Source organism: Aotus nancymaae, unplaced genomic scaffold, assembly GCF_030222135.1.
Source record: "Aotus nancymaae isolate 86718 unplaced genomic scaffold, 86718_ANA_hifiasm-v0.15.2.pri h1tg000002l, whole genome shotgun sequence".
Lineage (NCBI taxonomy): Eukaryota > Metazoa > Chordata > Mammalia > Primates > Aotidae > Aotus > Aotus nancymaae.
The window spans coordinates 18367896-18380609 of NW_026988413.1; the positions used below are offsets into that span (position 1 = coordinate 18367896).

The 12714-nt window shown below is 46.1% G+C and overlaps 2 protein-coding genes across 3 annotated transcripts in view; one reads left to right on the top strand and one right to left on the bottom strand.

Annotated features, from left to right (window-relative positions):
- Positions 1-12714, top strand: part of ZC3HAV1 (zinc finger CCCH-type containing, antiviral 1) — a 71508-nt gene that overhangs the window by 31057 nt on the left and 27737 nt on the right. For both annotated transcript variants that reach the window (XM_064372976.1, XM_064372978.1), the window contains exons 4-7: positions 1377-2147; positions 3289-3390; positions 6410-6533; positions 11907-12081. In XM_064372976.1, the coding sequence (XP_064229046.1) occupies positions 1377-2147; positions 3289-3390; positions 6410-6533; positions 11907-12081 (1172 nt within the window). The remainder of the gene's footprint in view (positions 1-1376; positions 2148-3288; positions 3391-6409; positions 6534-11906; positions 12082-12714) is intronic.
- On the bottom strand, positions 8343-9506 carry LOC105713757 (lipopolysaccharide-induced tumor necrosis factor-alpha factor-like). Its single transcript, XM_064372986.1, has one exon. The coding sequence runs from the start codon at positions 9465-9467 to the stop codon at positions 8982-8984; it is 486 nt and encodes a 161-aa protein (XP_064229056.1). The 5' UTR covers positions 9468-9506; the 3' UTR covers positions 8343-8981.

Below are 12714 nucleotides of genomic sequence, written 5' to 3' on the forward strand. Positions count from 1 at the left end.
CAGACACATACACACACACCCCCCAAATAAACATCACATGCATGCACGCCACACACACACACGAGCACACATGTATACTTCACATTCACACACCACATGTGCCCATGTGCTTCAAACACGGACATATACATCTTCCACATGTACCCCCAATGCACACACACACACACACACACCCCAGATGAACATCACATGCATGCACGCCACACACACACACACTCCACACACCCTCACAAACACACCCTGACTCCTTCCTTCCTCCCTGCTTCCAGGAGGATGTGACTCATCAAGTTTCTAGAGAAAGACCAGTTCCCTCCAGGCTACACTGCTTTGTTGATGTTGACTTCTTACATGCTTTGGGCCTTGTGGGATGGGATGAAGAAAACTGGAAAAATTTCTAACTGAAACAAAGTTAGGCTTTTAGACTGTGGTTTCATTTTCCGTTGGTTTGTTTGAAGCATTGTGAATCTTGTCAATTGTCAAGTACACCCATATCACAATACGGGCAAAATCGAATGCTTTCTGGAAAATCTCTGATTCGCCCCAGTCTTATCTCTCCATTCACCATAGTGGTGAATGTTGACTCAGGACCAGGAGATAGTGGACAGCCCCACCTAAAAGCTTTGGGGTTTGGGAGCTACTTTGAGTCACAGAAGAGAGCCAGGGTCTCACTATCATCCTAGGCCATGGAATGGTGTGCTCTGCCGTGCAGGCAGAATGTCAAGATTCTTTTTTTTTTTTTTTTTCTTTGAGACAGAGTCTCGCTTTATCACCAGGTGGGAGTGCAGTGGCATGATCCTGGCTCACTGCAACTTCTGTTTTCCAGTTTCAAGCAATTCTCCTGCCTCAGCCTCTTGAGTAGCTGGGACTACAGGCATGCGCCACCACACCTGGCTAATTTTTTGTATTTTTAGTAGAGACGGGTTTCACCGTGTTGGCCAGGATGGTCTCGATCGCTTGACCTCGTGATCTGCCTGCCTCGGCCTCCTAAAGTGCTGGCATTACAGGCATGAGGCACCGTGCCCAGCCAAGATTCTTTCATCAGCTGACACAGTCGGTGAGCATCTGTAATCCCAGCTAATTAGAAGGCTGAGGTGGGAAGATCGCTGGAGCCCAGGAGTTCGAGGTTGCAGTGAGCTGTGGTCAGGCCACTGCATTCCAGCCTGGGCAACAGACTGACACTCCATCTCTTAAAAAAAAAATCCTGTCATTGTCAAACGACCCATCTTCAAGATTTTTACACATCAGATTAGATCAAGTACTTTGATCACACTTTGATAGCAAAGCTGGAAAAGCAAAGAGAAGGAAGGGTGGTAGGAACTCAGTCACATTAACTCTAATGTTCATCATTTTGTTTCATTTTGGCTTTTTTCTCCTAGCTCCTACACATCGTGGAAACATGGCACATAGGGCTAGAAGCAAAAGTAGAGATCGGTTCCTTCAGGGCAGCCAAGAATTTCTTGCATCTGCTTCAGCATCTGCTCAGAGGACCTGCACGCCTAGTCCAGATCAGATCGGCCACAGGGCTTCCCTGGAGGACGTGCATGTAGACAATCTCACCTACAAGTTCGGGTATCTGGGGAATCAGGCTCACACTCGGCTTCCCTCTGGCTCATCCAAGGCTACCGATCTTGGAGGAACAAGTCAGGCTGGGGCGAGCCGGGGGTTTTCAGAGAATGGCAGTCTACATGGCATCTTGTATGGGAATCCAGGCGACACTTATCTTGCTTCCGATTCAACACCAGCTCCCAACTGGAAGGGCCCCACATCCTGGACGAATGACAAGGGCACCGGGAGAGAGTCTGTATTTTCTCCCACGCTACCGGCCGCCCGCTCTTCTCTGGGCTGTCTGCAAACACCTGAAGCTGTGACCACCAGAAAGGGCGCAGGCTTGCTTTCCTCAGACTACAGGAACATCAATGGCAAAAGTGGAACTCAGGACATGCAGCCTGGCCCTCTTTTTAATAATAATGCTGATGGAGTGGCAACAGATATAACTTCCACAAGATCCTTAAATTACAAAAGCACAAACAGTGGTCAGAGAGAAATATCATCCCCTAGGAATCAGGACGCTGGACCTGCTTCCCGAGATCTCCAGGCCACTGGCAGAATCACAGATGGCGCTGACCCAAGAGTGGCACTTGTTAATGGTAAATACGGAGGGAAGACAATTTGGGCTAGTACCTTTGTCCACGATGCACTGACTGGCTCTAGTAAAGTTGCAGATAAAACTATTGCTGTAGGAAAAATGGGTGCCACTGGTTTTGGCTTAACAATGGCAGTCATGGGGGAGAAAGATATGTTACATTTGGAAGCCAGAGTCTGAGAAGCCTGGTCCCCGCCACACTTGGGGAAACCGCTGTCCCTGCACAGGTCAGCACTCTGCCTCAGTCGCCTGCTGCACCTTCCTCAAGCAACAGAGCTGCAGCCTGGGGGGCCCAGGGGCAGAACTGCACCCAGGCTCCTGTTTCCTCTGCCAGTGAGCTCACAAGGAGGACGACAGGCTGTGCTCGGTGTAAGTCACTGAAGGACAAAGGGGCTGCTGTGTCTTGAGTCTGCAGCAGAGTGGCTGTGGCTGCTGGTTTTTCCTTGAATGCTCCTCAGCAGTTCTTTTTTTTTTTTTTCTTTTTGAGATGGAGTTTCACTCTTGTCACCCAGGCTGGAGTGCAGTGGCGCGATCTCGGCTCACTGCAACCTTCGCCTCCTGGATTCAAGCGATTCTCCTGCCTCAGCCTCCTGAGTAGCTAGGACTGCAGGCACCTGCCACCATGCCTGGCTAATTTTATATTTTTAGTAGAGACGGGGTTTCTCCATGTTGGTCAGGCTGGTCTTGAACCCCTGACCTCAGGTGATCTGCCTACCTCGGCCTCCCAAAGTGCTGGGATTACAGGCATGAGGCACTGCGCCTGGCCGTTGGCAGTTCTTAAAGGGCATAAAGTCAGAGGGTTTTGGTTAAGGGGTGTTTCGGTCAGGAGACTGACTAGTGAAGACGGGAAAGGACCAACCAGTAGAACCACAGGGAATAAGCTGCCACATTTATTGACAATAGGAATATTTCAACTATGATTTAAGAAACAAACGTAGCTGTCACAGGATTCTGAGGTCCACATTTTTGTTTTATGGAGAAGCTGTCTAGACGCTCATGAGCAACACATAAATCATAGCAATTTTCTTGAACATGGCCCCCATGTTCAGGTATTTCAGATATTCTTTCCCATTGTGAGACCAAGTGCCTTGATTTTTGGTTTAAACATTAAGATCAGTATACACGCATCCTCTTTTGTTTTATAGATTCTTTATCTGATGTCACAAGTACCGCGTCTTCTAGGGTGGATGATCATGGCTCAAAGGAAATTTGTCTTGACCATCTGTATAAGGGTTGTCCACTTAATGGTGAGTAACCTAAGGATTTTTCTGGAAGCTTCTACCTGTTGGCCATTGTAAATAATGCCACCATGAACATGGAGAGGCAAATGTCTTCTCAAGACCCTGCTTTCAATTCTTTTGGATATATACCCAGAAGTGGAGTTGGGGATCATATAGTGCTTCTGTGTTTAATTTTTTTTTTTTTTTTTGGAGGAACTGTTTTTCATAGTGGCTATACCATATTTCTTTTTCTTTTTTTTTTTCTTTTTGAGACAGAGTCTTGCTCTGTCACCAGGCTGGAATGCAGTGGCATGATCTCTGCTTACTGCACTCTCTGTCTCACCAGTTCAAGCAATTCTTCTGCCTCAGCCTCCCAAGTAGCTGGGACTGCAGACACGCACCACCACGTCCAGCTAATTTTTCTGTTTTTAGTTGAGACAGGGTTTCACCATGTTGGCCAGGATGGTCTCCATCTCTTGATCTTATGATCCGCCCACCTCAACCTCCCAAAGTGCTGGGATTACAGCCACCATGCCTGGCCACCATTTTCCATTCTCACCAGCAATGTACAAGGGTTTAAATTTCTCCACATCCTCACCAACACTTGTTCTTTCTGTGTGTGTTTGTCTTTTTTGTTTGTTTGTTTTGAGACGGAGTCTGGCTCTGTCACCCAGGCTGGAGTGCAGTGGTGCAGTCTCGGCTCACTGCAGTCTCTGCCCCCTGGGTCCAAGTGATTCTCCTGCCCTAGCCTCCCAAGTAGCTGGGATTACAGGCATATGCCACCATGCCTGGCTCATTTTTGTATTTTTAGTAGAGACGGGATTTTACCGTGTTGCCCAGCTAGTCTTGAACTCCTGATCCACCCACCTTAGCCTCCCAAAGTGCTGGGATTACAGGCGTGAGATACTGTGCCTGGCCACTGTCTTTGATGGCACCCATTCTAACAAGTGTGAGGTGTGGACTATAATGAGTGGTTATATACTTTTGAATCAGCCAAGTCTCAAGTAGGGACACTCAATGGGTATCCCTGGGGTGTCTGAACCTGTCTTTTTTGTTTGTTTTAAAGTTGTCACACATCTTTATTTTGATTATTTCAAAAAAAATTTAAACATAACATACTGTAAATTTAGAAAAACAGAACTATTTTCTGTCTTCCTGTACTGTAGCTTATAACATCAATCATTCTTCAGCCGGCATTCCTGCAATGGCTATCTTTCGTACGCCCAGCCCTGTGTCAAATATGCAAGAGGGTTGTAAGCTAAACCATGGTGCACCTTTTCTTTAGTGAGTTTGTAATTAAGGTGTGGCATCAAAACATCCATAAAATGCCGGGCGCGGTGGCTCACGCCTGTCATCCCAGCACTTTGAGAGGCTGAGGCAGGTGGATTACTTGAGGCCAGGAGTTCAAGACCAGCCTGGCCTTCATGGTGAACCCCCATCACTACTAAAAATACAAAAATTAGCCGGGCGTGGTGGTGCACATTTGTAATCGCAGCTATTCAGGAGGCTCAGGCAGGAGAATCGCTTGAACAGGAGGTAGATGTTATAGTGAGCTGAGATCACGCCACTGCACTCCAGCCTAGGCAACAGAGTAAGTGAGACTCTGCCTCAAAAAAAAAAAAAAAAAAAAAAAGTCTGCAAATGAGAAAACTGCATGAAGTAAGTAAAACGTAAAAACTTAAGCTCAGGCCAAGCATGGTGGCTCATGCCTATAATCCCAGCACTTTGGGAGGCTGAGGTGGGTGGATCATGAGGTCAGGAGATTGAGACCATCCTGGCCAACATGGTGAAACCCTGTCTCTACTAAAATACACAAAAAAAATTAGCCAGACGTGATGGCACACGGCTGTAGTCCCAGCTACTTGGGAGGCTGAGGCAGGAGAATCGCTTGAACCTTTGGAAGCAGAGGTTACAGTGAGCCGAGATCGTGCCACTGCACTCCAGCCTGGTGACAGAGCAAGACTGTCTCAAAACAAAACAAAACAAAAAAACTTAAGTCCAAACTGGGTATTGGTACTGGCTAAAGGAATGAAAAAAATACAAGTCAGATGGGAATGGAGTGAGATTCATTAGGAGAATCTTCCTGGAAGAGATGAACTGTAGGCCAGGGCTTCAAGGAAATATGGGCGGTTGCCTCTGCTGGAGAGCATTTTGGTTTAATCCACTTGGGGGGGTGCAGAAAGGGTACCTACATTTCTGATTACCTCAAATTTCTGTGTGGGTAGAGCGACTTTTGGGGAGTGGGAATTTTTTTTTTTTTTTTTTTTTTTGAGACAGAGTCTTGCTCTGTCACCCAGGAGTGCAGTGGCATGATCTCGGCTCAACAAACCTCTGTCTTCTGGGTTCAAGTGATTCTCCTGCCTCAGCCTCCTGAGTAGGTGGGATTACAGGCACTCACCACTGAACCTGGCTAATTTTTTTTTTTTTTTGAGACGGAGTCTTGCTCTGTTGCCAGGCTGAAGTGCAGAGGCATGATCTTGGCTCACTGCAACCTCTGCCTCCTGGGTTCAGTCAATTCTCCTGCCTCAGCCTCCTGAGTAGCTGAGACTATAGGCACATGCCACCATACCCAGCTAATTTTTTGTATTTTTAGTAGAGACAGGGTTTTACCATGTTGGCCAGGATGGTCTCAATCTCTTGACCTCGTGATCCGTCCGCCTCGGCCTTCCAAAGTGCTGGGATTACAAGGTATGAGCCATCGTGCCCAGCCCAATTATTTTATTTTTAGTTGAGACAGGATTTCACCATATTGGCTAGGCTGGTCTTGAACTCCTGGCCTCAAGTGATCTGCTTGCCTCAGCCTCCCAAAGTGCTGGTATTGCAGGCATGAGCCACCACACCCGGCCTGAAATTTTGCTTTCTGATGAATCTCCACAGTAATGAAGGAACCTGGATAATGGACACACAGCTGTGCCAGCAGGTATAGACGGGACCTGTCTGGCAGGGGGCAGGGCAGGCATGGATGGGGAAAGCTGGCAGTGAACTTGGCTGAATTGGTTAGAATCCCCACTCAACAGTCCCTCAGACCTCCTGTTTGTCTTTGTAGGGAGCTGCACCAAAGTCCACTTCCATCTGCCTTACCGGTGGCAGATGCTTATTTCAAGAACCTGGACGGACTTCCAGTTCATGGAGAAGATCGAGGAGGCCTACTGTGATCCCCAAATCCACCTGTAAGTTGGTGGCTTTCAAGAGCCCAACACTATCAAAGGGAAGCATTCGTACTAGGCTTAGGGAAAAAAGAAAAATACACTTTGGGCCGGGCGCGGTGGCTCAAGCCTGTAATCCCAGCACTTTGGGAGGCCGAGGCGGGTGGATCACGAGGTCAAGAGATCGAGACCATCCTGGTCAACATGGTGAAACCCCGTCTCTACTAATACAAAAAATTAGCTGGGCATGGTGGCGTGTGCCTGTAATCCCAGCTACTCAGGAGGCTGAGGCAGGAGAATTGCCTGAACCCAGGAGGCGGAGGTTGCGGGGAGCCGAGATCGCGCCATTGCACTCCAGCCTGGGTAACGAGCGAAACTCCGTCTCAAAAAAAAAAAAAAAAAAAAAAAAAAAAAAAAAAAGAAAAATACACTTTGCCATCAGAATCCCATTCGAGTGTGAGATGCTTCTTGAGATAAAAATGGCAAATGCCTGCCGAGTTAACGAAGGAAAACACAGCGGGATGAGTTTGAGGTCTCCGGAGCATGGCTAATACTAGAGATTCTGGGAATGTTTTCTAACTCAAATGAAATAAACAATGACATGATTATTTATTTAGTTGATAGTTGTCAATGTGTCCGGCAGAAAAACAATGCAGAGGCCGGCTTGTATTCTCATCAGTTCATCACAGAACTATTAAAAGTACTAAGTGATTTAGGACAAAAGAGCCTTTGCCTTAACTTCTTAATTTAAAAATATGATTTGAGTAATTTTATATAGTTCTAGTGTCGAATTTTGTTGTATACTTTAGCATTTATTTTATTTTATTTTATTTTTTCGAGTGAACCAAAGACTTTATTTTTCAAAAGCAGGTAACACCAAAGGACTATGTGGTATCCATATTCATTGCAAAAACGATAATTACTGGAATTTTCCAAACATCACATAAAATAAGGGGGATCAATGGTTACCACGATCATTTTCAACCAATATACAGATGTTCGTTGAAGATCTAGGTTTTATTTCTACATAGTAGTATTCACATGAGTTCCCTATGCTTAATTATTATCAAATCGGGGACTCGTGAAGGTCGAGCCTAGCTTTTTCTTGACTTCAAAGACAACAGAGCAGCTGACCTAGAATTCTGGCTTGCTGCTTGAGTCCTGGAAATCAGGTCTTCTGATGTTTTACAACAAACCGTGTCTCTGAAAACTAAAATCAGACTTTAGATTCCTCTGAAAGAGTTCTGGTTCCCAAGCGTTCTGGCACCAGGGTACCCAGACATGCTCAAAACGTGTTTTCCCTTATCTTTCAAAACCCATCACCAGGAACCCAACAGGGACCCCACTTTCAGAGTTCCATGAAGAAGGTGTTAAAAATCACATTATCCCCAAGTAAAGGCAGAGGATGAAATTATCCTTGTCTTTTTATTATTTTTTTTTAAGTGAGGCTACATGGACAAATGGGAAAATGACACCAATCAGACGATTACAGAAAATATTAATAAATCCTCCTCTTAAAATTACGTTCAGGCCAAGCACAATAGCTCACACCTGCAATCCCAGCACTTTGGAAGGCTAAGGCAAGAGGATTGCTTAAGCCCAGGAGTTTGAGACCAGCCTGGGCAACATAGTAAGACCCCATCTCTGTTTAAACAAAAAAAAAAGAAATTCTGCTCAAAAGTATTTCAGACCAAAAGGAGGTAATAAAAACTGTTCATATAATTATGAGAAAAAATCCCTGCATGGAAAGGGGTGCTGAAGGTCTGACACAGAGAAACCGGCGGAGGGGGTCAGAGCAGTGATAAAAATCCAGCCCTATTTTTTTAGCATGCATTTATGACCTCGTGGATATGTCTGTGCTAGGTGTTAATAGCCCCTCTTCCTTGTACTTAAAAAAAATTAAGAAATTAAAGTGAATCTGTGTGCTAATGACGTCTGCAGTTACAGAGTCTAAAAGCCAAGCCTGTAAAGTCTATAAGGCAAGATCTCTGTCATCAGGGATGGGAACAGATGAGTAAGGTAGCGGCAGGCACTGAAGGCTGCTGCAGCCACGCTCCAGGCAGAACAGCCTCCAAAATAAGGCAATTGTGGCTTCTCAGTGTGAGACCGCCACCAGAAAGGCCCACGGAGGCAGGAAAAAGAGCCACTGATGGCAGATCACAGGAAGAGACTCAGATAGGGCAATGATCACAGTTAGATGGGAGGACTCAGGGTCACAGGGAGGCAGAACTGACACTTGGACTGACACTCAAAGGGAATGTCTTTGCAAGTCCTATGCACGACTCCAAGCAGCAATTTCTGGGGTTTGGAGGTTGGTTAGTTTTGCGACATTTTCCCCCCAAAAGAAGATATGAAGGTGGGCCCCCTGGAGAGGTGAGACCACCAGGGCAGAACCTCCACCAGGCGTGAAGCTGGATGAGTGGTGGAAAGGACTCCCTGTGGCACCCGGCTCCCTCCACGTCTAGCTGAGTCCTACAAACGCTTGTAGGTGCCCAGGGGAACTCTGCAGTTGGGACAGTAATGGTCCACGTCCTGCAGGGCGTCCACACAGAAGGGGATAAAGCAGCAGCCCGCCATGCACCCTAGCAGGCACAGGCTCCCGTAGGACAGCCAGGTCAGAGCACTGGCGTTATAGGACAGCTGACTCACGATCATCTTGTTGCAGGAAGGACAACACATCTGGACAGGGCAGCCCGCAAAGGAGATGGGCTGCTGCACATAGACAGTCTGCACGGCAATTGGATTGTTACTGGGGACAGGCACTGGCTGGGCGTAATACGAAGGAGGGGTCATGCCTTTCCCATCAGGCCCTGCCACAAGCCCCGTGGCTGGCCCAGGCACGGGAGCCGGAGGCGTGGGGTAGTAACTGTGAATAGCCACCGTCTCTTCGTAGGATGGAGGTGCGGATGGCACTGAGGAAGGCCCAGTGGCCGCCTGGTAAGGTCCTGGAACCGACATTTTACCGCCGCCCGCGCCGACTGTCGAGCCTGGAGGTCTGAGCAGGCCACGCAGGCGTCCCGGGAAAAAAAGGCTATACTTTAGCATTTAATACCTTCCTTATGTTTGCTATGTTCTCCCCAGCCTGGAGGCATCTAAGAGGGTACCTTACATTTCTGCTTCTGGCTGAGTGTCATGGCTCATCCTGTAATCCTAGCACTTTGGGAGGCTGAGGCAGGAGGATCACTTGAGCTCAGGAGTTCGAGATCAGCCTGGGCAACATGATGAAACCCTGTCTCTGCCAACAATACAAAAACTAGGCAGGCATGGTAGCACGCGCCTGTGGTCCCAGCTACTTGGGAGGCTGATGTGAGAGGATCGCTGGAGCCTAAGAAGTTGAGGCTGCATTGAGCCGTGATTATGCCACCACACTCCAGCCTGGGTGACAGAGTGAGAGCCTGTCTCAAAAATAAATAAGTAAAAACATTTCTCCTTCTGGAAGAGCTGAAATAGGTGATACTCGTACGACCATATTTATCTATGGTGTGCAGCGGTATAAGAAACATCCCAGTTTTACAAGGAAATTCTTTCGGGGGGAAAGTTACATTACTTTTCATCATATGAGAATTTAGTGATTTGGAGGTGGAGATTCTGTGTTGCTGCGTTTTTACCACTAGAGGGTGACATCAGCCACTTTCTTATTACTAGATCTATATTTCCTCCTCCAGGCAAGTTTAGAGCTGGTTTTCTCAATCTCAGCACTACTGACGTTTTGGACCAGATAGTTATTTGCTGTCAGGGCTGTTTAGTACTATTCCTAGCCTCTATCCACAGATGCCAGGAAGCACCACCCCTCCACCAGCCCCTCTGGTTGTGATAACCCAGAATGTCTTCAGATGTTGTCAAATTTCCTCTGAGGTCAAAATCATTCCTGACTGAGAACCACTGATCTAAGAGGCCTTTCTAAGAGCAGAAATTCTCAAACTTTTTGGTCAGAGGACTCCTCAACACTTAAAATGTATTGAGGATTCCTGGCCAGGCGCTGTGGCTCACGCTTGTAATCCCAGCACTTTGGGAGGCCAAGGCAGGTGGATCATGAGGTCAGGGGTTCAAGACCAGCCTGGCCAAGATGATGAAACCCCGTCTCTACTAAAAATACAAAAATTAGCTGGGAATGGTGGTGTGCGCCTATGATCTCAGCTCAGGAGACTGAGACAGGGGATTGCTTGAACCTGGGAGGTGGAGGTTGCAGTGAGTTGAGATCATCCCACTGCACTCTAGCCTGGGTCTCAGTCTCAAAAAAAAAAAAAAATGTGTTGAGGATCCCAGAGAATTTCTGGTTATATGGAATATAGCTATCAATATTTACCATATTAAAAATGAAAACTGAGAACAATTATATATTTGATTCACTTAAAAATAAGAGGCTGAGCACAGTGGCTCACAGCTGCAATCCCAGAACTTTGGGCGGTCAAGGCAGGCAGATCACCTCAGGTCGGGAGTTTGAGATCAGCTTGACTAACATGGAGAAACCCCGTCTCTACTAAAAATACAAAATTAGCCAGCTGTGGTGTTGCATTCCTGTAATTCCAGTACTCAGGAGGCTGAGGCAGGGGACTCGCTTGAACCCAGGAGGTGGAGGTTGCGGTGAGCCAAGATTGCACCAGCCTGGGCAACAAGAGCAAAACTCTGGCTCAAAAAAAATAATAAGAAGAATAATAAGTTTGATGTATATAACTATATTTATGCTATATACATATTCATGTATATCCATTTAATATACATACCCAGATATATAACTGTATTTGTTTATATATGTATATATAATATTTATATGGATAATTATAAAATAACTGTTTTCCAAAGCAATTTATCGAGAAGGGTTTTATATTTTTCAAATTTCTTTAATGTCTGGCATAATAGAAGATAACTAGATTCTCATATCTGCTTCTGTATTCAATCTGCTGTGAAATCATACATTGCGTAGCCTCTGGAAAATTTCTTCATGTATTCATGAGAGAATGAAAGTGAAAGAAGGAAATAATGTTTAATGTTATGATGAAAATAACTTTAACCTTGCCAATTTTCTGCAAGGGTCTCCACATTTTGATAATGATTTAAATAATATAAATAATTTAAGAAATTAATCAAATGTGAATTTCTAACTTACTTTCTAACATTGAGCCAATCAGGAGTTTCGTGGGCACGAGTTTATTTTGGGATATTTTCTGAGGGAAGAATATACTTTGTGATGCCCTTAAATATGTGGTGCAGACAAGTCACTTTCCTCTCTGCGTTTCCGTTTTTCTTTTATGTGTAGGACCTGGAGCTACAGAAAGAAAACTTGAAGATCTATTTTAGCTCTAAAAGTTTAATTCTGCACTCTCATTAGGGAAGACGAGATTGTAGAAAACAGAGGTCAGTGAAACATTATGTTAACTTAATACTTTTCTCTCTCAGCTGTTCTGTAGGAAGTTACACAATCAATTTTCGGGAAATGACTTGTGGTTCCAATCTCATCCAACGCCTCTCCACTCCTTCTTCTGTCACGAAGCCAGCCAATTCTGTTTTTACCACCAAATGGATCTGGTATTGGAAGAATGAATCTGGCACATGGATTCAGTATGGAGAAGAGGTGAGCACTGTTCCTCTTTGTGGGGGAAGCCCTCGTTTAAAGTTGCCAACTTAAAAAGAACACTATTGGCTGGGTGTGGTGGCTCATGCCTGTAATCCCAGCACTCTGGGAGGCTGAGGTGGGTGGATCACCTGAGGTCAGGAGTTTGAGACTAGCCTGGCCAATGTGGCGAAACTCCATCTTTACTAAAAATACAAAAATTAATCCCAGCACTTTGGGAGGCTGAGGTAGGCGGATCATGAGGTCAGGAGTTCGAGACGAGCCTGGCCAACATGGTGAAACCCCGTCTCTACTAAAAATATAAAAATTAGCTGGGCGTGGTGGCAGGCACCTGTAATCCCAGCTACTTGGGAGGCTGAGGCAGGAGAATCGCTTGAACCTGGGAGGCGGAGGTTGCAGTGAGCTGAGACCGCGCCATTGCACTCCAGCCTGGGTGACAGAGCGAGACTCCATCTCAAAAAAAAAAAAAAAAAAAAAAAATTACAAAAATTAGCCGGGCGTGGTGGCAGGCTCCTGTAATCCCAGCTACTCGGGAGGCTGAGGCAGGAGAATCTCTTGAACCTGGGAGGTGGAGGTTGTATTGCGCTGAGTTGCACCTCTGTACCTTAGCCTGGGAAATAGAGCCAGACTGTC

Coding starts and splice junctions, on each gene's coding strand:
- LOC105713757 (XM_064372986.1), bottom strand. CDS start 9,467: ATGTCGGTTCCAGGACCTTACCAGGCGGCCACTGGGCCTTCCTCAGTG.